The 26,900-nt window shown below is 41.7% G+C and overlaps 1 protein-coding gene across 2 annotated transcripts; it reads left to right on the top strand.

The window, feature by feature from the left end:
- Positions 1 to 2,835: 2,835 nt before the first annotated feature.
- On the top strand, positions 2,836 to 26,245 carry cdk8 (cyclin-dependent kinase 8). Of its 2 annotated transcripts, none has more exons than XM_035415891.1 (13): positions 2,836 to 3,294; positions 12,471 to 12,546; positions 14,677 to 14,787; positions 14,962 to 15,102; positions 15,409 to 15,466; positions 15,562 to 15,693; positions 16,500 to 16,643; positions 18,312 to 18,381; positions 21,328 to 21,400; positions 21,563 to 21,660; positions 23,882 to 23,960; positions 24,214 to 24,312; positions 25,401 to 26,245. In XM_035415891.1, exons 1-13 carry the CDS (start codon positions 3,167 to 3,169, stop codon positions 25,524 to 25,526), a joined length of 1,335 nt encoding a protein of 444 aa, XP_035271782.1. In that variant the 5' UTR covers positions 2,836 to 3,166; the 3' UTR covers positions 25,527 to 26,245. The 2 variants fall into 2 exon arrangements, with proteins under 2 accessions (XP_035271782.1, XP_035271780.1); XM_035415889.1 differs by having other exon boundaries at positions 2,837 to 3,294; positions 24,214 to 24,372.
- Positions 26,246 to 26,900: the final 655 nt, after the last annotated feature.

Raw genomic sequence — 26,900 nt, 5'->3', positions numbered from 1 at the left:
AAAATTAGCAAGAATTAAACAAATGCACTCCTGAAACCCTCCTGTGCCACAATTTGCTTGTTTACTTTTGCTGCAGTGAACTATTTGGGGAAAAGCTAGAAATAGGGAAATTCACATATACAGTATTCAAAATAACATAATGTCAAATAAAAGAGTCATGTTTTGTATTTGGTTGCATATCATTTGCATGCCATAGCTTCCTGATGCCTGTGACCTACCAACATCATCAGAGTCTGGATATCTTATTTTCAGGTTGTCCTACAAGCGATACAAAAACTCTTTGCATTTGAATGGATCTCTATGGGAATTGGGGGGTGGGACTAGATTCAGCTGTAAATTATGCTGATACAGTATAGAACACATTTGTTGGCTAAATGGCTTTAAGTCATCAAGGGTCCAAGGTATTAAATGAGCCTCAAACCACCATGCTTCTGCCAGATATGCAGTAGATACTACAAGCATTGTTTCTCCTGTTACTGAATATTTTTTCCATTGAGTTCAACAGGAAAATTAATCAGGATAAACAATGCTTGTTGTGTGTGTGCATTGGAATATAGACAGGGGGCCAGAGAATCAGGAAAGATGCAATCTGAAAGGATGGCTATGAGCGAAACCAGGGTAGGCTCGGAGTATCTCTGGTAACTGGATAGTCTGCAATACATAAAAATCACAAGATGCATAAAAATAGAACTCTTCTTTCAATTGTGTGAACATACATGTTATATTTTAATATCTTTCCAGAAACCAAATAACAAACTATTTTTGACTCTTCAACCAAAGAAAAATTAACCTCAAGCATGTCACCCTACTCATTTAGAGAAAGAATAGATGTATCTAATTTGAGTAAGTTGATGTAATAGAGGCTTTTCTTGACTCCCACAATAAATATTCTGTTGTGTTCCTTTGGTGTGGCTTGACCCATCTCTGTGTTATCATTTCAGAAAAAACTTTCAATTCTATTTTTTTCAGCTTGAAATGATCATACTCTCAGCGCTGGGGAGCTAAAGCACTATTGTGGCTATTGATTAATTTGGAGCGGAGGAGTCTAATTTTATCCAGAAAGGACTGGTGCAGGTGCAGATTTTTGTTTTAGCCAAGCACTATGACACCTGATTAAAGTAATTACTGTAATATAAGAGGATAAATTGGACACCCCTGATTTGGATCTCACAGCCACTATGTTACAATGGTACTAAATCCATTGAAATTACACACATTAGTGCATTGCCTTTTTTGACTCACCAAAGTGATTAACTGCTATACATTCTGTATATCTGACATTCACTTTTTTAGGACATGTTATCAGCTGTCAATTTGGGTGAGTTCACACATTTGCACACGCACCAAATCATTTGGCTTCTTTCATGCCATCGATGGCATTGAACACTATTTGGCTAAATGTGTAAACTTGACACTTAGGGCCATATTTACTAAGTATGCCACAAATTACCGTCAGTGTTGCAAAATTCTGCGTGGCCACTTTTTCAGTTGAGCATAGTATTTACAAGGCTAGTTATGTAAATAGGCACAGCCACAGCAAATTCATTTAAATGCACTGCCAGAATTTATGATAAGTCCTGCACATGGCAGTAAAGCTACATTGTTGTACCACTGCATCTCTGGTCAAGTCGGGTTATGGACAGGTGTCTGGATACATGGATGCAATGGACAGTCATGTTCACCGTTAAATGTTAACATGCTTCATTAGTAAAAAATAAAAAATAAAAAAACCAATTTTAACCTAAAGGGCGCAGGTTTTTTTCCCTGGTAAGACACTGCCGTTGTACCCTTGAGCAAGGTACTTAACCTGCATTGCTCCAGTATATATCCAGCTGTTTAATTGGATGCAATGCAAGTTGCTTTGGATAAGAGCGTCTGCTAAATGCCTGTAATGTAATGTAACAGTGGTTTTGCATAACTTTAATTTGGCCAGGGTAAATAAGTAGTTTTGAATGGACTTCATTTTGGAAATGTGCTTTTTGGCACCAGAGGCTTTCTAAATGCAATACCTCGAGTAACCACTGGAGTTTAAGAGCTTCACGGAGAATGGCAATCTCTGGTCCCCTGGTCTACGTAGATTGGACGCGGTCGTTCCTTGGTGGTTTCCGGTTTTGGGGGTATGTGGGTAGTGTAGTCTGCTGGTATGCGGAGCAACCATAGATTGTAAGGGTGCAAATCAATGCTGTAGTGTCGCCTCCTAGCAAAGCGCTATGAATTCGCATGTTTCCCTGTATTGCTGTGAACTTCGATTATCTAGCCGTCTAGTTTGTTTGTAGTGATCAACACGGGACATCATTTCCATTTAATTCAAATAGCAGCCTCCAAAGTTGGTCTGTTATCTTTGCCCTTGCTAAATGAAAGTCTTGCAAAAAATGTAAAGTTGTGTTTGCATAATGTCTTGTGTGGTAACTAGCCATCCTCTCACCCAAGGACCAGGACCATATTGGTTTACCGAAGGTGGTGGCAGCGCTGTCCTGTTCAAAATAGAACAGATGTTTTACAGTAAATTAGACTACAAGATCCACGCAAAATCGGATTATTTCAGTTTCACTCCTGAGCTCGCATGACAGCCAGCTATATGGAAATTTTAACGCAGAATGTACTTGGTGTAACTGCTTCTAATAAAATTGTATAAGAAAACATATATGATACGAATTTACATTCGCCACATCAGCTCATTTTAGCAGCAATACATTAATCTCTTGTGTTTTTACCTAACTAGTCTGGTTACTGCAACTTCTGGCTCGTTCTGCCTCTGCAGTTGCTATGTAGCCTACGCTCTATGGTTTCAGTACAGGGTGTTTTGTACGGACCGTCTATGGTGCGGACTGTACACCAGTTGTGCGACGCTTTACGACACTGCCGTACGCGGATGCTTATCTCTCTGGTGAGACACCGGCAGAGAGAGGGAGTGAGGCGCAGTTGTGGAGGTGCAGGGTTGAAAGAGGGAAGACGTCTAGTTCCCACCCGGTCTCTTACCGACGACAAACAACTGTGCTTCTCTCCGACATCGACTAACTACGGCAGTAAATGTGGACTCTAGGGTGAGGTGGAAGCGACGCGAGGGCCGGCAGCGCATAGCACCTACGCAGGGCTGTCTAATGTCCTCCCAAGCGGAGCTTTGAAAAGAAAGAAAATATAAATATATAAAAAACCAACAGTGAAAATGGATTATGATTTTAAAGTGAAGCTGACCGGAGAGAGGGAACGGGTGGAAGACTTGTTTGAATACGAGGGCTGCAAAGTTGGGAGAGGGACCTACGGTCATGTGTACAAAGCCAAGAGAAAAGACGGGTGAGTTCATAGCAAGCTAGCTACGGCCTTCGAACCCTCATATGATCCCTAATAAAACTAAATAAGCTACATTTGCACGTCTCTTATGACCGCATTCTCTCCATCTTGTATTATCAGAGGTAACTAAATGACCGAGCACAGTATAATGACCACAGGTCGAAATTCGATGGGAATTCTAAACGGCATTACGCCGTGTCCCGGCCTCTGCTCTTGAAGAGCATGACAAAGCTGCCTGTGTCGCTGACATCAGTCTAGCTGCTGCGCGATGGCAGTTGAATTCCGTGTAGAAGCAGGCTTGAGAGCTCGCTTCGCTGTTGTTTGTCCTTTGCGAAGCACGGAGTCGCGGTCTCGGGACGCCGTGGTGGTCGCGCGGCACAAACTACGATGCAGTTGCTGCCAAGACCCAGCTATAACAGGAAAGGGGTTTAATCACAATGGTGTGACGAAGTAAAAACAAAATAATGCCATAAACTCACGCCCCTACTTGTCAAGCTTTACATGGTGCATACATCTGTGGTTCCCAAACTTGGCTCGATGGACCCATTGTTATGCTGGTTTTCATTCCAACCATTACAGCTAGCTCTGAATTGTAGCAAGCTGATAATTGTTGTTAATTTGAAAGTTAATACTACATGCTCTCGTTAAGGCCATGCTATATGAGAACTAGCTGTGCTCACTATGAATAAATGTTCCATGGTCCCATCTAGGGACAATGAATCAGTATAATCAGCTAATGTTTTCTTTCTCTATAATGTGCTATATGAGGAACGAGCCCTGTAGAAAGTGATTACATTTTTAAGCAATTCAGTTACAGGCTGGCAGGAGCATTTGGGCACTCCTTGCTGAAAGAGTGGACACTCAATTACTTAAGCTAAACCAATGACAATGAAAGAGTTTAAAAACTAAGAAAATGACACACCAAACCTGCATTATGTAAAACTAAGTTTTGGGGGAAATTATAGAAGACACTTGGACCATTTTAAACTGTCTTTATTGATCAAGCATTTGGGTGTAACGGATGCACAGTGGGTCCCCAGGACATAGTTTTGGAATCACCGACATGAACACCTACATGCTGTTCTGTAGACCCATTTCATGAAGATATATGCTATATGTGGTGGTGGTTGTTGCTATTAACTGAGTTCTGGATTGCAACATGCAGGGCCTCTCTACAGGGTGTGGGTGTACCTGCATGCGCTAGGACCTGCTATAGACAGATGTACCTCCTCCTCGCTGAGTATAACTGACTCAGGACATACTCTAGAGCAGTGGTCTCCAACCCTGGTCCTGGAGAGCTACAGGGTCTGCTGGTTTTCATGGTGACTCTGCACTTCATGAATCAATTAGAGCAGTTGATTACACAGTTAACCCAACTCACCTAGTGTCTTGGGTCTCAACTGGGTGCTGATTTTAAGGTGAAAACCAAAACCAGCAGATGCTGTAGCTCTCCAGGACCAGGGTTGGAGACCACTGCTCTAGAGGATGTGGACTAAATGGAGAAGAAATGGCAATGGATGTAGATTGAGGTGTTGGCCTACATAACTGGGCCTAGATTAAATTATTTTTTAATAAAAAATGTGATGTCGATAGCAGAGTGTATACAGCACTAGCTCTAAATAATAGGGGCATATGTTTCTGCAGTATGGCGTGCTTGTAACTGGCCAGAGATCAGCGATTCCCAAACCCGGTCCTGGGGTCCTGCTGTGTATGCTGGTTTTCATTCCAACCACAATCGCAATCTCATAATTTTAACTAGCTGCTAATTTTTCCTCAATTAGGTGCTTTTCCTCTTTATTGGGATTATCAACCCTCTTAAACCATATTTGGTCTGAAATACCTTTGCATTCCACAAATAATAAAATTCCTGTGTTGATATTGTGCTACATTGCAAGCAGTTACATGAAGAGGTCACTTTTTTTGATAACATGAAAGCGGTAAACCGATACTCTTCTAATTAGGTTGTTGAATGCATGTATAATGTATGCATGTACTTTTTCTTGAAATTATTAACTTAATGCAGGCTTGACTCAGTCAATTGCCTTTTGTTTTTGAATTCTTCTTTTTCTTCCAAATAGTTTATTTTAGTGACCAGGTGTCCACCCTTTCACCAATTAGGTGCCCTTTGATTCACCTCAGTCTTTAATTTGAAGTTTGAAGTTTTTTTTTCTTTTTATGCAGTTGTTTGCAATATAACACAATAAGTAGCCTACCGTATGAACATGGGATTTTTATTAAGTATGGAATGCTTACTGTTGCTATTTCTGACGTAATGTGGCTTAGTATGTGAAATATGAAAGTACCTAATTAAGCAAAAATAACAGTTTGTTAAAATTCTGGGATTGTGACAAGTTGGAACTTGGAATGAAAACCAGCATAACCAGGGGGCCCCCAGGACCGAGTTTGGGAACCCCTGCTGAACATGGAATGAGGTAGCCTATATGTATCTGCGAAAGAGCTTTTTTTTTTGCTTACATTCAACAGGCTAGCAAACATTTGTTAACTTACCTTAACTTGCTTAATGGTAGTCTAGTGTACCAGTAGCTGAGGTAGAACTTGTACTATTAATGTTACATAGCAAAATTGATTGTGTTGCTCTTGTTAAAGTTAGGCTACTTGTGCATTGCATTTTCTTCATGTAATTTTTTTTGCATTGTTCAGATTTTGTCAGTCTGATAAGTCATGTTGTTTGTGTTTCTTGTGTTGGATACTAGGTTATTGCTGTTATTGATTGTGTTTTTGGAACTTAGTTTTTCTTGGTTTAGATACGTCTCTGTATGTTAAATGTTCTGTGCATGTGTCTTAATGTTTAGACTTTGTCGATTATTTTCTAAGTTGGTTAGCTTCTTTATCTTGTTTAGGCTATATGTTGGTTATATATTATCAGCATTTTTATGCCATTTAGATTTAGTGTCCGTATATTTATGGTGTTGGGTGTTCATTGTTTTTGTCACATTTTTCAGTGTTTGGTAGTTTTTGTGCTTTGGAGACAGAAATGCTGATCTTGCTGTTCAGCACCATATCACTGTACCTCTGCGAACTGTCTCATGAAAATAGGGAATAGTGGAAACAAATTCATGTTCCAGCAGTTATTCAACCATCTTATTACCCTTGCTCTAAAGGTACTGTTAGTCTTGCCTGGGGTGTTCCACAATGCTGCACTTTTTCATTGGAATGCCGTCCGTGTGTTCAGCTTTTAGTATCATTAGCACTAGTTCTGTGATGATTAAGAAGAGAGAAGGATGATGTAGCTGGTATAGCTCCATACTTAGGGTAATTGGACGAACACATTGGGAATTGGCGATGGGCTTAATGCATTGGTGGTGGATTTTATTTGCCGGTTTTTTGCAGATTTAAAGTTTTTTTTAATTTTTTTTTTAAGCTGCCAGCAGCAGCTAGCATAAACCACTCTGTGGGTCTGTTGGTCTCTGTAGTTTGGTCTGCTCGTCCAAAAATACTGAAGTCGAACCACACCTGCGCGCAGACACAGTATTGACACTGCTGATTGGATGAGATGCCGCTATCTAATTTCGGCATTATTTTTACTACGTTATTTTTTAACCTCCTTGGTACCTGCACAGATTTGCACAGGATTTTGTGAGAAGGTTGGTCATGAGCCAATGAAGAGGTCACGTGTTTGTGTGAGGGTGTGTGCGTGGATTTGTTAAATAGAATGTTGCAAACCTCTATGTAAACCTATTGCTGGTCGCGTATCACCAATTAGTAGTATGTGGGTTTTTTATTTTTTTATTTTTAAAAACCTTAAAAATTAACCAAATGACTAATCGGAGGACACGTTTTCAAATAATGTTGGACATCTGGTCAGCCTGTCTCTGCTACACTCACTGAAACCCGTATGCTGTAAAGGTCTCAAGGCGATTTATTTTGTTTAGGCTAATTTAAGAAGAGCAGGCATACTGTTTCAGTAAAGACAGATCAGTAAAGAAAGACCATGGATGTTAAAGGCAGATTGAAATGTAAATGTAAACCAGTCCAGTGTTGTTGTTTGAGTCGTTGTAAGTCCACAAGGAGCCTCCGGGCATTAGGAGATGTTAATCGGTGCTCTGAGTCCCAGTACTCAACAGTTGTTCTTACGCTAGTGAGCTGGTCAGTTATAATGCCCTCTGTAACTGCAACAGTACCAGAGTCAGCGTGTACCCACTTCACAGTAACTCCTGTCTGAACACAGAGGTCATTTAGGTCAGGCCAAACTGACCAGGCCCCAAAGCCAGCAGCGTGTGGATCCATCTTGCCATTGGAATTTCTCCGGGAAGCCCGGAAATCCTGGGTCAGATTCGCTAGCTACAGGAACATTGTGGTGCTTCATATCACGAAAGAATGAGGCTCTAGTAAGCTTTCTGACAGTTTGAAGGTCACTGCTCAGCATCCAAAAGGGGAGCGCCTTGTTGCAGTGTAGATCCATTCTACATTTGGCACTCTCAACCCTCCCTCTCGTTTAGCATGAAAAATAATGTCTCGAGGGTTTAGGCCAAAACATTTCCTCACTAAACATGCTGTTTTATTTGTTAGCTTGTTTAGTATGTTGCATGGAATATGAACATTAGAGAAAAGGTGTTGAATTTTATGCAGAGCCACCTGTCATATTGCTGCTAACTTCATAATCAGTGGTAATGGGGAAAAATCAATAATATGCTGCCAACTCGGATATGATGTCATTAACCTGCTCCTTCCATTCACTGGCTATATTAAACTTATTTTCAAGGTTTGTGTATGTCTCATGAAGAGAATATACACAAATCTGATTTGATGCTACAGTGAACACAGGGTTTTTATCAGATTTTCAGGGTTACCAACGGTTGTCCACACTCCTCTCATACAATACAACACACTTAGAGCCCTTCACCGCCAAATCTGACCACTCAAGAAAAGAGTCAGTTTGAGAGCATGCTCTTTATTACTCTCTCTTCATGGGAGGCTAACTGAACATCATCTGCGTGCCCCTGTCCAGAGTTGGGGGAAATCGCATTGGGAAGCGCATATAGACACAGCCACTTTAACCACTGATTGATGACAATCAAAAAATTGACTGTATGGACTGCAAGCCACTATACACATCCTTAACAATGTCAATGTACACTTGAGGTAAATATATTTCCTCTAGTGAATATGATGGTGGCAGTATATTCAGGCCTTGTGAGTTCAAGACATTTCAATCAAAAAACATTGACCGATATATTAAAAAATACCATACTCCTGGTGTGCCTGACTTCCGTGACAAACACCCAGCCATATTACTGTCACTAGCTTCACTGAGCTTTATGGCAGCACAGAAGCCTGCTTCCTCGTCATCACTTTGTCCCCGAGGTTTATTAGTAAGCTACAGTGCCACTCTGAAGTTCTTCTGCATATTCAAATGATAGTAAAGCAGTATGCGCAATGCTTTTGAAAAGGGCTTTATTGTTCATACAGTCACATTTTTGTCAAGTAAGCCACCTTGGAATTCTCTGTGCAGAAAAAACACTGCATTTTAATGTAAAAAAGAAATTCAAATCGAAACAGCAATAATGTCGCTGCATCTTCTGCTTTGTTTAAAAAATAAACTGGTTAGGCTACGTTCAGGCAACGTGGTGGCGAATTGGGCAGTGCTTGTTCACGGGAGTGACTGCATGTTCATACAGTTGGCGTTAATGGAGTACAGACACAGTCAGAAACTACGGAGGAGAAGTTTCGCTACTGGTTTGAATTTATATGCATATTAAGTGTTGTAGTGTCACAGAGGATCAAATTCAGATGAGGTGTGTCCTAGCAGACAACTAATCCTTAAAATAGGGTCGAAACGGGACATTCCTATTCATTAGAACTGCTTGTTGAATGTCTTGATTTCCCTCCGAAGGCAGCGGATCGCCCATTTTTTTCTATTAGGCTGTTTTGATGTTGACCTTCTCCTCTGAACCAAAGCGTTTTCTTGTCAGGTTGTAAGTGAATTTCTGGGGGTATTGCTCATGGACTTTCTGTAGCTTACTTGGTACCCTAGTCTAGCAAGTACTGTGCATGAGCTTGTAGGCCTCATTCCCATGCCAGCCTTTCCTGGAGGTCATCTCTCCCGAATCGCTGACCTTCCTCGGTCGCCATCCAGTCTTTCCTGGGAGTCACTGGGTACCCAGAAAATTGATAATTACATAGCCTACATCACAGGATGCTACAACAACAGCACAGGTTTCCTAGCTGTTGCCTTGGCCAGGAGTTGATGTCATCAGATGGTGTCCAACTTTATTTGGACGTTTTGATTTTTAATCTCCTCCAGTTAGCAGGTCAGCAATTGTGGCCACATCACTGCCCATCTCCTTTTGGCTTCCACATCAATTTCTCCCTTCAAATCCACAACCTGCAAGAGGCTCTTTCTCCTGCCTCCCTAAACTACGAAGAGATGTCTTCTTTTCCGCCCGCACTGTTCACCACAGTGGCTGTGCAGGGAATCCTCTGCAGTCATAATCTCAACTGTGAACAGCCATACCTGCTAACACTTGTCCCTGCGGCCATGATCAGGCTGCAGGGACATCTTCCCATGGAACTACATCAGGTTAATTTTCCTGCCCTGTTTAAACTACCCGAAGGAAACTGCAGCTTTTCTTCCCCCAGGTCCACCTTCATATCCAATTTGTGAGCATTTTTGCGGCAAGTTATTCCTGGTTCTTTTTGTAGTTGATGGCTTCTGTCCCTCTTTGACAAATATGATTGTTGGTGTTGGATTCCCGGGGGTCTGGTGCTTTTTGCATCTCTCCTGCTCCAGGGTGTTGAAGAGTGCCATGAGGACTTTCTCATGATGGCAACTGTATCTCCCTTGGGTGAGTGCTGTTTTACCCCTGCTCCATGATGCTATTCCCTCTCCAGAGCTTGCACAGTGGGCCGTCTCTCCTGCCCCGCCTGCGCAGCTTTGTTGGTGTAAATGAGCAGATTACTTTCTTGAGCAAATTACTCATTCCCTGTATGGTTTCTTTCATACAGCTGCTTTTGCTAATATTTTTCAATAAACCAAAAAATGGTTACTGAACACCACATCACTGTTAAACAATGGCCATCTGTATCTCTAAATTTGAACCTGATTGAAATTTTGTATTTTGAAGGATGTGAATGAAAGATTCTGTATGGGGGGATGGTGAAGGATTCCTCCCCCCAGTATGTTCACTAATCTCATAAAACACTACTGAAGATGACCTTGTGCAAAGGGAGGGTGCATAAAGTGAAACGGGTGTGAATATTTGTGACACTTAATGTTTTGCCAAATAAATACATATTTTGATGAATCAAGAATCTTCCAGTTTTAGGCAATGAAAAACTCCTTTGTTGCTTTCGCAATATGTTTGGGGTCACTGTATTTCTGTGAGATGGAGCACTGTCCAATGCGTTCGGAGTCATTTGCAGATAAGATTCTTCTGAATACTGTGGCTGCTATCAGCAGTTACATCACACTTTGCTCTTGTCGTCACTCAGAAGCATGTGAATCTTGGTCTCATCTGTCCACAACACCCTTTTACAGAACTCTGCTGGCTCTTTTAGGTACTGGTCTTCCTGTTTTTGTGGTTAACTAGTGGTTTGCATCTTTCAGTGGTTTGGAGTTCTGTTCATGAAGTCCTCTGCGGACATTAGCCAATGAAACATCCATACCTGCCTCATGAAGAGTGTTTGTGATCTATTGGTCAGGTGTTTTTTGCGTTTTCCTTCTTTATGGTGAGAATTCTTCAGTGATCAATTGTAGAGGACTTCCTTGGCCTACCAGGCCCTTTTGTGATTACTGAGCTCACCAGTGGTCTCTTTCTTCTTAATGAACAGTTGATTTTGGTAAGCCTGGTCTATGTCTTGTACTGTTTTTGTTTTCTTATTTCTCGGCCTTATAATGCCTTCTGTGACTTTCATTAACACAACTCTGGTCCTTATGTTGACCAATGCCAATAATAGACTTCAAAGGCTATCAAAAGCCTAGAATCAAGACTAGATACTAAAAGTGTTCTTATAGCAGTACTAAAGAAGCAATTTAATACACCTGATTGATCAGAAATACCTGTGATGCCATTTGTCCCAAACATTATGGTGTTTGCGGGGGGTTTATGTATAAAAAGTCCTGTAATTTCTACATTTCTAAAGCCACTTTTCCACCGCATGGTACTGGCTCAACTGAACTCTACTCGACTTTTTTGGTTTTCCATCGGGCAAAAGTTGTGGATAATACCTGGTACCTGGTACTTTTTTGGTATCACCGCCGTCAAGGTTCCACGCGAGCTGAGGCGATACCAAAAGGTGACGTGAAAACACTGCAGACCACTGATTGGTCAGAGGGAATCGTTGCTAGAATCGACGCGTCGTCTCGTCGTCTGAGCTCTGATGTAGGATTTCCCAAACTCTCCTGTTTTTTTCAGCAGTCTTTTGTCTTGCTGCCTTCAGCCTCTTCTGAAACAAAATTAGTCTCCTTGCTGTGACAAACAGCCACATACCGAGAATCAAGAACACCATCCCTTCGATATCCTCCATTGTTCCTTTGTGTGTTGCGTTGAAGGTGATGTCACGGCAGTTTCACGTGGCGTCGCTATGACGACCAGCTACATTGACGGGGGTACTATCTGCAGTGGAAAACTAAGTACCTGGTACCAAAAGCGAGTAGAGTCGAGTCGAGTTGAGCCGGTACCATGTGGTGGAAAAGCGGCTTAAATGTATAAACATAGCCTTTAATAAAAGTTATGAATCTGCACTTTAACCACACGTGAATTGTTTGTATTCATCCATCTTCTGATATGGTCTGAAGACTCATCTCTTCAGACTATACCTGGACTAACACTCACCATTTTGCAGGACACTCCCAATCTAGGATCACTCTTATCACTTATATCCTACCACTTTGTTCCTGTAGCGTTTTCATGTTACACATATATCTCATGTACCACTTTCATGTTACATGTATCTCCATCCAGCCCTTATATTGCAGTTGTATCGTTATTCTGATGTTGTAGCTTGTTGTCATGCCTCCTAGTTTGACTTAACATTACTCTCTGGCCTAGCCTACGCTTACTGTTACATAATGAGTATTGTACCTAATCGGACTTGTGTTTTGTAGTTGTTTCAATGACCTTCGGTATGAACTTATTGTACGCCACTTTGGATAAAAGCGTCTGCCACATAAATGTAATGCATTGTATATTTGATTGCTTTCCCTCTTTGTTAAACAGGAAGGATAATAAGGACTACGCTCTGAAACAGATTGAAGGGACAGGCATCTCAATGTCAGCCTGCAGAGAAATCGCAGTGAGTGTGTGTTTCTTGTGTGAATGTGTGTTTGTGTATGTTCACATTTTTGCATGTGTACAGTGCTTTCGGAAAGTTTTCATGCCCCATTGATTATTTCTCTTTACGTGTGTAGCCAAGTTAAATGAGAGAATATAAAAATGGTATTTTTCTACTCCTATATAAACAATTATATAATGTCAAGATGAAATAGTGTTAGATGTCTTCAAATTATATTACAAAGAAAGACCTGAAAATGTATATTTGGTTTTAATGAGGTCCATCTGTTGGTTTCAAATCCACCTGTGTTCAGTTGTATGATTTCAAAATAAATATCACTGACTTTGGAGGTCAGCTGAAATAGCAGATCAGATTAGTCACACTGTCATAAAGATCAAGAATCGGTTCATGGAACTTTGAGACCAGTTTTTATAAGGCAGAAAGCTGGAGAAAGCTGTAATGAGATTAATAAAGCTTTGACCCATCCTTCGAGCACAACAAAGTCCGTTGTATCAAAATGGAGAAGGTGTGGCACAATCCAGACACTATCAAGATCAGTCCATCCTATCAAAACTGAGCAATGGGATGAAAAGGGCAATTGTTAGAGAAGCCACCAAGAGATCAACCGCAACACTGACAATTGCAGCGCTGCAAGGCTCATTGGCTGAAATGGGAGAAACTGCCCAGAGATCCCCAATCTCTTAAGCACTTCATAGATTTGGCTTCTTTGAGAGAGTGACTAGATGGAGAAGTCACTTCTGGGAAATTCCAACATTAGGCCTAATTCACGTGCTGGAGTTTGCCAGAAGCCTTGTGACAGACCCTGAGACCTTCTGGAAGACGATTTTGTGGTCTGATGAGACTAAAGTTGAGTTCTTTGATCTGAAAGCAAAGCGCTATATTTGGCATAACCTAAGCTCGGCCCACCACCCACATAGCACCCTACAGGCATGGTGAAGGCAGCATCATGCTATGCGGTTGCTTTTCAGCAGAGAGAACTGGGAAGCTTGTTGCCACCAAGGGCAAGAGGAATGGAGCCAGATACAAGCAAATCCTTGAGAACCTGTTTCAGTGTGCACAAGATCTGCATTTAGGTTAAGATTTATGTTCCAACAGGACGGTGACCCAATGCATGCGGCAGAATCTACAACAGAGTGACTTAAAAACAATACGGTTTAGGGATTCACCAGTTTTAGAATTTCTCAACTATCTTTCTCTTGTTAGACATGCAGTCGGAGATGGTTCGTTGGCACGATACACCCTTGTTCACGACAAGCTGTGTGCCATGCAGCGCTTGGTAGCAACTCCACACACCTCCAGAGCCTTTTTCATGTGACATGCATTATCCCTAATCACCATCTCCTTGGTTATATTCAACTGTTGAAGCATGTTTTGAAAAGCTAAAAGGATCGCTGCCCCAGTGTGGGAACCAGAGCACTCCTGTGAATGCTACACTACCCTTCTCATTAGAAAATCTTCATTCAGCCACTTAGCAGTCAAGCTTAACCTACTTGTCGCAGTGTTTCCCACAGTTTAGGGCAATTTTATTTATTCATTTATTTTTACTTTGGCTGTATCTCCAGATGAAAAATAAATCTGTACGGCACTTTTCCTGTCAAGCTGTACTGGCGACCGAGAGAGAAAATTACCAGAATGCAAAAGGTTCCCAAACTAAAACAATTTTTGCAATGGTCTCGGTTACAGAAAAAATGTTATCAGAATTATTTGGAGGATAATATAATGTCATATAAATTCTAGACTTGAGTTAAGTGCTTTAAAGTCATTGGTGCCTGATATCCAAAATGCCCTCATTTCTAAACACAATGATTTTCCTCAATTTCAGTTAAAGTCGGCCTAACTGTTAACCGTATCTGTTACTATAATGGTAATGTTATGGCAACCTATATGTGGCACAGTTTATCCCTCCTCCTCCTCTAGCCTTCTTTTTTTAATCAGAATTTATGTAAAGAGAAAAATGAAGAGCTGGTTTTCATTAGCTATCTGAGCTAACGTTAGTAGGGTGAATGCTGATGCTTGCTAAATGCTAGCTAACATTAATCCAAATAATGTTGATGCGTCTTGGGTGTACTTCTATATGGTTGGGATACTGCATCTGTAGTATGGATATTAAATTTATGTTTTTTGTTTCAGCTGCTACGGGAATTGAAACATCCAAATGTGATCTCACTGCAGAAGGTTTTTCTGTCACATGCTGACCGCAAGGTGTGGCTGCTGTTCGATTACGCTGAACACGATCTATGGGTGAGACGCATACATACAATGTACGCTATTCACACATACATGCGCATGCTTGCATACGCTGACACCCTGTACACTACACATACACACAGACAGAAAAACACACAGACACACACAGACACACACACACACACACACACACACTGAATCCTGACTGTGTCATGCTTGTCTCTGCAGCATATTATAAAATTCCACAGAGCCTCCAAGGCCAATAAGAAGCCCCTGCAGCTCCCAAGGGGGATGGTGAAATCTCTGCTGTACCAAATCCTGGATGGCATCCATTACCTGCATGCCAACTGGGTCCTGCACCGTGACCTAGTAAGACATGCTACCTCATGTTGTGCTCACGGTCACAGTGTGAGTGAGGAATGCCACACACACCCTCACTAACAGGAACCTGTGTGTGTGTGTGTGTGTGTGTGTGTGTGTCTGTCTGTCTGTTTGTGTGTGTGTGTGTGCGTGTATGTGTGTTTGTCTGTCTGGTTGTGTGTGTATGCATGCATATATATTTGTGTGTAAGATACTGTCTGTGTGTGATTTTGTGTGTACCAGATGCTGTCTGTGTGTGATTTTGTGAGATGAGTAACTGCTGTAACATGTTGTACATGTTATTTTTCTCCATAGAAGCCTGCCAACATTCTAGTAATGGGGGAAGGGCCAGAGAGGGGGCGTGTCAAGATAGGTACTCAACCATAACCACACTACTCCCGTTCTTCCCCTGTACAATTCTGTCCTGTCTTCCTGTCTCTCTGTGCTGACTTTCTGTTTCTTCTGCAGCGGACATGGGCTTTGCTCGGCTCTTTAACTCGCCACTGAAGCCATTAGCAGACCTGGACCCTGTGGTGGTGACCTTCTGGTACAGAGCCCCGGAGCTGCTGCTGGGTGCCAGACACTACACCAAAGCCATCGGTGAGTGGAGTGATGGGGGAAATGTCAGAGATATGTTTAGACCATTGAGTGTGTGTGTGTGTGTGTGTGTGTGTGTGTGTGTGTGTATGGGGAGTTGTATTGAGGTAGGGTTTTGGGGTTTTGAAAGAATGGGAGGATATGTATGTTGGAAGTAGGGATGCACCGAATCTTCAGTCTTAGGTTTCGTTCAGATACCAAATCCAGTGCTTCAAGATTCAGCCAAATCCAAAGCGAATTCTGAATCCCACAATGCCTACACACATCCTGCAATGCCTACTGACTTTTTTGCTCATTTGTTTTTTATGGTGCATTATTGAATGCTTTTTGGAAATCTAAGTGTATAATATCATAAGCTTTGTTATAGTCATAACACTTGGAAGCATACCAAAAGGTTTGTCAGGCATGACCTTCCCTTGCAAAAAACATGCTGTCTATCCCTTAGGATGTTGGTATTTTCAAGAAACAATTCCAACTTGTCTCTAATGATAGATTCCAGTATTTTACATGGGATGCTAGTTAAACTGACAGGCCTGTAGTTTCCTGGAGCAGTACGGTCCCCTTTCTTGTATATTGGTATTATATTACCTTGCTTGCAGTCCTCTGGTATTTCTCCAGTTTTTAAAGACTATGTAAAAAATACCTGCCAGTGTATTTTTGGAAAGTCTTTAGAATCCAATAATACGATGTATTTTTATCAATCCAGTACACATACTCATCCCTAATCAGATGTTCTCTATTTTGTTAAAGTACAAAACGTTTTTTTTTTTGTTTAAAAAAAAAAAAAAAATCAAACTCTTTGTCCGCAGATATCTGGGCGATTGGCTGTATTTTTGCGGAGCTCCTGACATCTGAGCCCATATTCCACTGTCGACAGGAGGACATAAAGACCAGCAATCCTTACCACCATGACCAGCTGGACCGCATATTCAATGTCATGGGATTTCCTGCAGGTATGGCCATCAGAGCCAAGTTCATTGACAGGTGTAATCAAAGATAGTATGGGGGTGATGGATGCCTTTATTAGGATTCACATTTGGAGTGAATGCATGCTTTCAGAATGAGGGTTTGCTCTGGAAACATGCACACATGGAATGAAAACATACTCATTTCATATGAAGACTTTCACACGTCAATTGCTCCTGCTTAAGGAAGACGTGTACAGTTTAATTACTCATGTGGAATGAAGATCATAGACAAGACAGGAAAGCAGAAACTCAGCCAACCTAAGCTGTGCAGCCCTGGAAGTAAGCCTGTTCTGTACATGACTGTGCTTTGAGTGCAAAACATTGGAGCTCCCCATAAAAGTGAAAGAAATATCAGACTGAAGACAAAGTAAAACTTTTGGTGATGGTATTTTGAAACTCGATTAATGATAGTTACATTTCATATGAAAATGTAGATTTTTTTCTGGCAAATCTACTTTTGGTTAGCTAACATTAGCTTGTTATCTGCAGTTTTGCTAACATTACTGGTGCTCAGTAGGATAGCTTTACCCTGACCCTGGTTGCTATTGCCACAGAACTTCTCAAAACGGTGCTTTTTCCAAATAGTTTTTTCTCTCACTGGCTAACATGACACATCACGTGAATTAGGTCATTTTGTCCCTCTTGCACAGTGTAATGGTTGCTGCAGTAACTTTTAGCTAGTGTCAACTGCTAAGTTACGCTAAGTTTGTTGGCTAAGTTTGTTTGCTAGATAAGTTAGCTTAGATTAGCCTGACACCACTCCCGCGTCCCACAATTGGCCACTTGTGGGCGCCACCTATTTTTTGACAGACAGTTGTATTTGTTAAATGTTGACTGGGTTTAATGTTGTGTTTCGAGTTATCATTTTCCAGTCTGAATAAAAAATTTTTTTGCAGTAACCTAGCTCTGTAAGATAGTCAGCTGTCTAATGTCTAGCTAGTGAGTAACAACCAACAATAATAACAAAAACATTTTCTTGCTAATTATCCCGCTAATGTCTTCAGTTAGATCTGGTTAGCTTGCTGCACCTTGAATCAATGACAGATTAAAGCAATAAATACTTAATGTTACTGTTTGACACCAGCGTCTGAATGAACATGGCCATTGAGGTTACAAGGTGTTTTAAACCGCTACACATAATGCACAGTAAAATATTCAGTGTTAAGTCAAGAGTGGACTCAGGAGTTGAACTCTGGACATTTTATTGTGTGAAATTTATGATTACAAAAAATTGTCCAATGAGGTTTTCTTAGGTTGTAAAATCAGTTCAATGGGCAGAAAGCACTTTTCCACTTAACATGTGCAGTAGAGGCTGTTTCCCATTATGTCCTTGACTTCACTGCCTGGCCCCTCCTACCCTCTCCAGTTTCTATATACTGTTTTCTGAAAGTCTTCATGTCAAATGAGTGTGTCGTCTTTTCGTGTATGCATGTTCGCAAATGATCACCTTCCACAATCAGATCTTCTTTCCAAATGAAAATTTTAATGAAGGCATTAATCATAGATCATAGATCATAGATGTTTTACAGGTGTAGATGAAGTCTTTCATGTTCCAGTGTTTCTTTCCAGTCTTTTCTTTCTTTCTTTTTTCTCTCTGTCCCCCTTTTCTCCTCACTCCCTCACTCTTTTCCTCATTCCCTTTTTGTATATTAGATAAAGACTGGGAGGACATAAAGAAGATGCCAGAGCACTCAACCCTGATGAAAGATTTCAGGAGAAACACGTAGGTCTCTTGCTACAGTGCTGAACAGTGGATTTGGAGGAGGGGATTTTTAATCTTGATCCTGTTCCTAATCCTGGTCAATGTCCTCCTGGTTCTAATTTTATTTATTTAACCTGATGGGTCAATTGAGGACTCTAATCTTATTTGCAGTTAACCAACAGAATCAAAGAGGGTAAAAATGCAAGAGATTGTGTTGCATATCAGATTTATGGAGGATGATTAGTAGAGGTTGACCGATATGGATTTTTTAAGGCTGTTGCCGATATTTTTTGAGGGCTAAAAAGCTGATTTGTCCATTTTGGACTGATTTAAAGAATAAAAATAACAATAAATAAAGACAGGAGAGTGTGTTATGGGAGAATCGCATTCCTCAGCCTCCCTGGGAAAGTCTATGCCAAGGTGCTGGAAAGGAGGCCATGACCAATAGTTGTACTGCAGATACAGGAGGAACAAAGCGGGTTTCGTCCAGGCCACGGTACAGCAGACCAGCTTTTTACCCTCTCACAGATATTTGAGGGGGCATGGGAGTTTGCCTATTCAGTCTACGTGTTTTTTGTGGATTTGGAGAAGGCATATGACTGTTTGCCCTGGGGTGTCATGTGGTAGGTGCTGCAGGAGTGTGGAGTGCCAGGGTCGCTGTTGTGTTCCAGTCGGTCCCTGTATACACGGAGCGAAAGCTGTGTTTGCATTCTCGGCATTAAGTAAAGTTCGTTCAAAGTGGGTGTCGGACTCCGCCAAGGGTGCGCTTTGTCTCCCCTCCAGTTTGTGGTATTCATGGACAGAATTTCAAGGCACAGCCGAGGTATGGAGTGTGTCCAGTTCGGGGACATCTCAGTTGTTTGTGGATGATGTCGTCCTCTTAGCCCAATTATACTGTAGACTGTATACTAGACCTTCGATGCGCACTTGAACGGTTTGCAGCTGAGTGTGACGTGGTTGGGATGAGGAGCACCTCCAAGTCTGTGGCCATGGCTTCTAGTAAGGGGGAGCAACTACCCCATGTGGAGGAGTTCAAGTATCTCGGCATCTTATTAACGAGAGAGGAGAAAAAGGAATTCTGAGATTGACCACTGTCTAGGTGCAGTGGCCGCAGTAATACGGGCGTTGTATCGAACGGTGGTGGTGAAGGAGCTGAGCCGAAAGGCAAATCTTCCGTTATACCCGTCCCCCAGCTATGGGTAGTGACTGAAAGAGTGAGATCGCAAATACAAGCAGCTGAAATGGGGTTCCTCCATAGGGTGTCAGGGCTTAATCTTCTTGCCAGAGTGAGGAGCTCAGTTGTCTGGGAGGATCTCAAAGTAGAGCCGCTGCACCTCTGCATTGAAAGGAGTCAGTTGAGGTGGTTCGGGCATCTGAGAAGGATGCCTCCTGGGCGCCTTTGGAGGTGCAGTGGGCACGGCGGCAGATAAGGAGAACCAGGGGCAGACCTAGGGCACACTGGAGCGATTATATCCCCTGGCTGGCCTGGGATTGTTTTAGGATCCACCGGGATGGGTGGGCGGAAGTTGCCGGGGAGAGGGACGTCTGGGCTGCTCTGCTTGCCTTGGTGCCATGTCCCTGATCTGGATCAAGCAGTTAGAAAATGGATGGATGGATAAATGAATAAATTTAAAATTGTTTAAAATACTGTATTTCAAAATTGCTTGTGAAAAATGGAGCCCCTTATAGTAACTAAATGTGTAATCATTAGCTCTCGTATGTTTTTCTGTACTCTGTACAGTATGTAATGTTTTCTTGTATGGGGATGGGACAATATTAAATCGTCCACCACGTTCTGGCAATGTTCCAGATCACATCACATGCGGTGCATGAAACACAAACCCTGCTGAAGCTACCAACGAACGCTTACGTTACAGTGTGAAATATCCGCATTATAAACCTATTTAAACTCACTCAATTTCAAAAATAACGTATATAACTAAAATATTTTGAGTAGTAACACATGCAGATCGACGAAGAAATCTTATCTGTGTTCAGTAGATAAAGATAAAGAGAGAGAATCAATGCTGTCGTTCTCCTCTTCTGACTTGGTCTAGAAATCAGTATCAGCTATGTCAATCTGCAAATATATGCCTTAGCAATTCTCAGAAGTTCTCAAGAATAATAATATTTTACAAGAAATGACAAAAATCATAGATAACGTTACGCCGGGTCTTTTACTGCTGCCACAGAGTGAAATGCGAAAGGGGTGATTCACAGCTTTCGGTTACCAATGGTTTATAGCAATCTGTGATGTAGTCACCCTGCTCATTTTGGTTTTATGTCCCATTCCAGGGTCTACTTTTAATGCAAGCGGTGATGTCAAGTTCAATTTTAAACATCAGTAATAATGTTTTAACTTATGGTTGTCTTATGGTTTTCCTCACAATTGTAATATTTCTAGGTTAACAGACAAACATTGATAGTGCTGGTTCTTGGGCTGGAGAATAGTATGTGCGGCTCTAACTGCTGGAAGGAATGCAGATAGATGCATACAGTAGCAGTGATGTATAGCTAGTTTTCAGAGGAGGGAGATTGGAAGTGGCATGGTAGGAGATGGCATAAAACAAGTAGTGGTCCAACATCAGGGCACAAGGCAGAGTCCAGCACAATGCCCATAACTGCACTGGATTTTTCTTTTTCTTTAATCCAGAGGGCAGTGTGCCTCCCTTTTCTCTGCCAACACCTCTTCCTGTAAGAACTTCATTGTACCTGCCTACCAATCCATACAATTTCTACCCAAGCCCTGCCCTGCGTAGCATTAGCAGTTTTACATGAAAATTCAAAAATGCGACAAGGTGGTGTGGCTGCTAGTAACCATTGTCCAAGTATACAGGAGAAACTGCCCCCTCCCCAGTGTTTTTGTTTGTGTGTTTTTCTGTGTGCGTGCCTGCGCGCACACGCATGCTTTGTGTGCATGTGAGAGAGAGAGACTCATTCTGCAGGGTTTTTAAATGTTCCCATCAGGTACACCAACTGCAGCCTCACAAAGTACATGGAGAAACACAAAGTCAAACCAGACAGCAAAGCATTCCACCTGGTGAGTTTCCACACCAAACACCAGCATTAACTGGACTTATACTTAATAAACTATACTAATAAACATCCCAATTGCTTCTTACCAATTACATGCCTGTCCTCTTCCAAGAATGTGTATTTAATGCAGTGATGTTATGATGATGTTATGTGAATATTGTCCCAGCTGCAGAAGCTGCTCACCATGGACCCCATTCGCAGGATCACATCAGAGCAGGCCATGCAGGACCCCTACTTTCTGGAGGAACCACTCCCCACTTCTGAGTGAGTACCGGCTGCCTGACACACCACCACACTGCACCACAGCACCTCACCATAATCATGCAGCACATCAACACATTGCTACAACGGAAGCATACAACAAATTCATACATTATTTTGCCTTAGGAGTGCAGCACGTTCACACATTAACATACCTTAAACTTGTGCTTCCCAAACTTATTCAGTCAGGCCCCCCTTTGGTAATAGGAAATTTTGGTTCTGCTTGGATGCAATTTTCTTTTGGTTTTAAATTGCCTTTTTTTCCCCCTTCCCTTACCATGCCCCCATGTTGTCTCTCTGCACCCCCTACTTTGGGAACCACTACCTTAAACGTACAGCAATATCAACACGTTATTACACCATACGCATGCAGCAAATCAATGCTTTGAAACACCATAAGCATACATCACATAAATGCATTATTACACCATAAATGTACAGCATGTTCATGCAGTACTACGCCATTAGTGTACAGCAGCATGACACAACAATACATACGTAATGCCTGTTAGGTTTAAAATGGATTGTAAGAGTCTTCACTCAATGAGCTCAACTCACCTGACTACATATCGGATATGCTTTTGTGGTACAGACGGGTAACAAATTAAAGGAAAAACCAACATAACGTGTCTTGGTAAGGTGTTGGGCCACCATAAGCTGCCTGAACAGCTTAAATATGCCTTGGCATAGATTCCACAAGTCTCTGGAACTCTACTGGTGGGATGGAACACAATTATTCTAAAAGATATTCCCTCATTTGCTGTTTTGATGATGGTGGTGGAGAGCCCTGTTGAACACGTCGGTCCAGAATCTTCCATAGGTGTTCAATTGGGTTGAGATCTGGTGACTGTGAAGGCCATAGCATATGATTCAGATCATTTTCATGCTTATTAAACCATTCAGTGACCCCTCGTGCCCTATGGATGGGGGCATTGTCATCCCGGAAGAGACCACTCCCATCAGGATAGAAATGTTTCATCATAAGATAAAGGTGATCACGCAGAATAACGTTGTATTGATTTGCAATCCCTTTCCTTTATATGGACAAGTGGAAAGGAAAATGCCTCCCACAGCATAACAGCCACTGGACTCCCTCACTGTAGGGGTCATACCTTCAGGCCTGTACCACTCTCTTGGTGTATGCCACAGATGCATTCACTCACTTCAAGAATATGGTGAAGGATGACTTATCTGACCATATCTCTTTTTGTCCACATCTCTGTAGACCAGTGCCTATGGTTTTCGCACCACTGAACTCTCGAATGTTCTTTCATCTTTGTAATGAGGGTTTTATACACTGCAACCCTACTATAATATCCATTTCTATGTAGTTGTCGACAGACTGTTCTTGCTGACACAGTCTGATCAAGCCCTGCATTGACATTCTCAGTCACCTGAAGAAGGGTTGCTCTTCTGTTTTTCCTTACATATCTCACTAATGCACGAACATCACGGTCATCGAATGTGTGCTTTCAATCACAATTTCCATGCCTATTTACTGATGTCTTTCCCATAGACCAAAATGCAGATGTCACTTTAGTCATCCATGCCCCAATAATGAACCGTCTTTCAAAGTTACTTAGATCGTTTCTTCTTGTCGTCGTGATCCAAAATCGAGGTCAACTGGGCCTGCTCAGAATTTTTATACGTGCCACAGAGCATGATAGAATGTTAATTGCTTAATTGTATCATGCAGTACACCTGTATGGAAGCATCTGCATTCGTTATGCTTCTCCACTCATTTATGCAGGCTTTTTCTTTAATTTGCAATCTGTGAGTATGTTCCTAGCAGATCCCCCAGTTCACTGGCAGTGGCCTTTTTGTTGTGCCAAAGGCCAGAACCAAGAAATATGGGAAGGCAGCCTCAGTGTTTATTGTCCTTGCCTTTGGAAAACTCTGCCTGAGCGTATGAGGGCATCACAATTGGTTGACATTTAAAACCTTTTAGGCTACCGTGAGGGTGTTTTTATTATATATTTAATTTTTTATTATAGTTTTATTAGAATTTTTGTTCTACCAACATTTCTTTTACACTGTTGTTATTGATCTTTCCACTTGTCTTAATTTTTGTGAATCACTGTGGATTGCAAAGTTGCAGTAAAGCTGCTGTATAAATAAAGGTTTATTTGAATTGATTTGACTAATACATTCCAAACACTTAAATACCAAAGAACAGACAAATACAATCTGAATTAACCCCCTCCCCCTTTGCCTTTCTGCATAGTGTCTTTGCGGGCTGTCAGATACCATATCCTAAGCGTGAGTTCCTGACAGAAGAGGAGCCAGAGGAGAAAGCAGACAAAGTAAGAGTCGTATGTTTGTGCATGAGTATGGATTTTTGTGTGTGTGCTTGCATGTGCGCATTTAGGTGTGTGCCTGTGCTTTTGTATCCATGTTTACAAGCTGAGAACTGTGAATGTGTGTGTGCACAAGTGTGCGAGTGAGTTAGTGTTTGTATGCATATGCATGTGCATGTACATGTGTGTGTTCCAGTGTCTTTGTATTTGCGTTTCTACATTGGGCTGTTGATGAATGTTCATGCTTACTCCCTTGAAGAAGAACCAGCAGCAGCAGGCAGGGAACAACCACACCAATGGGGCAGGGCATACAGGGAACCCTGACAACAGCCACGCCCAAGGCCCACCCCTGAAGAAGGTGCGAGTGGTTCCTCCCACCACTACCTCAAGTGGCCTCATCATGACCTCAGACTACCAGGTTTGGGCAAACACACATACTCATACACACAATCACTCACACACACATTCTTGTCCACGCTACAGTTTCGTATGTCAGGTTGACCAGTTCTATCATTCATTATTACACGGCATTGTTCAATGCACGATTCTAATTGGTCATTTCAGGCATTCTGCGGTCAAATATTTCAGTATAATGACGGCTGCTATGGGTAATGGAGTGCTTTAACATGGAACTCATTTCATATCACTCTGCAGAAAGAAGTGCCACTATGGTCAATTTGACTATTGTCACTTTTAGAAAATCAATAAGTGTGCCGTATACATGCTTGTGTTGCAAACTGAATCTAAATGATATTACAGTTATTAGGCTACTGTCTGACTATACTAGCTATACAGTATATTCAGTTAGGTAACGTTAGGTAACGTTAGCTACAGCCCAGTCATATGAATTTGTACAAAGTCATACAAAGATTTACAATGATGAAGCAAAATCAAGTGTTAGCGATGTAATGAGGTGTGAGGCTGAATCAGATGCCGAGGCAGAAATAAATATTGATGACACTGATGGTGTGAGGAGAGTGGCTGTTAGCCAAAAATACAGAGACTGAGCAAAAACAGGAAAAAAAAGTAATCTTTCTGCTATCAATGCAGCGGTTCTGTGTATAGCTGTTCCAGTTAGTGTTATGTCATCGATGTCAAGAAGAGTCTGTTACTATTGCTAACTTGCCTCGTATCTGACTCAAATACCCCCATTAGCCAATTCTACCAGATAGTCCTATATTGTCTATGCGGACACAATTGAAAATTCGTTTTATATTCATTTCAATTTGTTTGAACGAATAAAATCACTTTTCTATATATTTTTTATTGATTATTTGTCAAATTATTCACCCTGCGATTCTTTGCCCCCACGTTGGTCATTATTTCTCGATAGCTGACCACCTCATCATGTATTATTCCTGGCATAATTGGCTAGTTGGTTTCTGCGTGCTTATTCATCCATTGGTTTGGTTACCAAGTCCTGATTGGTTGCTCTCTCTGTTGCAGCGCTCCAATCCACATGCTGCCTACCAGAACCCCGGACCAAGCACAGCACTGCCCCAGAGCAGCATGGTGTACTCGTCTACCTCCCAGCAGCCCCCACAGTTCTCCCATCAGACACACAGATATTGAGGCCCTTTCCACCAGGACACAGCACCCAGGAATAATGAGAAGGATCTGCTCCTTTGAGGGTGGGGTGGGGCTAGGACGGCATGCCCCTTCTGCAAGAAAACCCGCCCCGTAATGTTGATCCTTATCACAGGGATTTTAGAACTAGAAAAAAGGAGGAGAAAAAAAGTAAAATAAAGAGAGAAGGAGTGCTGGGAAAGTTCCGTTGTCCCAGGGACTATGACTAAATCAACCCTTGTAACTGGTACTTGAAATTTTAAACGTCACAAAATGTACTGAAGATTGCTTCCCTCAAGGTGACTCTCTGTTGGTTCCCTGGATTGCTCCAAAACAACACCTGATTGGGCAACCCCCAGGGCTCTGCTCCAGCTGAACTTACTGCCCCACCCCTCCCCCTCTTCTACTCCCCCACCCTGTTTAATTTGTTTCAGCCCCTCGGCATTATGGAGAATGAAGCTGCTATCTTGTGGGCAACAGTGATGGAGTCCCTGTCCCTCTACCTGTATGGATGACAGCACTCAGTCCCTGTTGGAGTTGATATTACTGGGTGATTACTGAGTACTGCACTCTTTTGTTAGGAGTGCCACTATTGGCCTAGCCATAGAGCCACAGAAACAACCACAGGAAACCCAGATATACCATGCATTGTACTGTACTGAAATGTTTTACATGGATGAAGCAAGTATCCTGACAATAAAAATTGAAATGGTCAGTTCACGAAATTGGAGGTATATGTGGCTTGGTGGTGTGTTTGAGCAAGTGTGCATTTGTGTGTGTGTGTGAGTATGTATGTGGCGAGAGAGTGTAAGATTAAGTCTGAGTGTGTCCGTCTCTTGACTGTGTGGGTGAAAGAATGAGATGCATTTCCCTCTATGCTGACACAAGGGCAATCTGCTTACCTCCAGGAACAAAATAACAAAATGGTCTCTTGAATTGTATCGCCAGAGCTAAGACTTGATAGTTCAGTATAACAACTTAACAGTCAGAAAGAAAAAATTAATTAAAAAAACCAAAATGTGATTATAATTATAATAGAGAAATAGTAAATACAGTGGTTCAGGGTTTCATTATATATATATATATATATATATATATATATATTCACAGTACGTTGTGCCACTGAGACACCCCTGCCCCTCTATGTCATGTGACACATTTGTTTACTGTATAAAGGGGAGTTGTGACCTTTTCTCTGGAGATACTCTCTCACACCTGCTTGTCTACATTTACAATATACCAGTCTGGTCTCAAGATAATACAACTTTCATGATAACCTTTGATTCATTTTAATAACTAATTTGATGACAATGTAAGTCTTTCTGACAGATGAGAACTAAATATTTTTTATTTTAACAAATTTTAATCTTCCCAGGAAGT

Source organism: Anguilla anguilla, chromosome 4 (genome assembly GCF_013347855.1).
Source record: "Anguilla anguilla isolate fAngAng1 chromosome 4, fAngAng1.pri, whole genome shotgun sequence".
Classification (NCBI taxonomy): domain Eukaryota; kingdom Metazoa; phylum Chordata; class Actinopteri; order Anguilliformes; family Anguillidae; genus Anguilla; species Anguilla anguilla.
Note: the sequence above shows the minus strand (reverse complement) of the source record. Positions and strands in the feature narration are given on the sequence as shown.

Coding starts and splice junctions, on each gene's coding strand:
- cdk8 (XM_035415889.1), top strand. CDS start 3,167: ATGGATTATGATTTTAAAGTGAAGCTGACCGGAGAGAGGGAACGGGTG. Junction 16,644..18,311: donor TGTCATGGGATTTCCTGCAG/GTATGGCCATCA, acceptor TTTGTATATTAG/ATAAAGACTGGGAGGACATA. Junction 21,661..23,881: donor GAACCACTCCCCACTTCTGA/GTGAGTACCGGC, acceptor CTTTCTGCATAG/TGTCTTTGCGGGCTGTCAGA.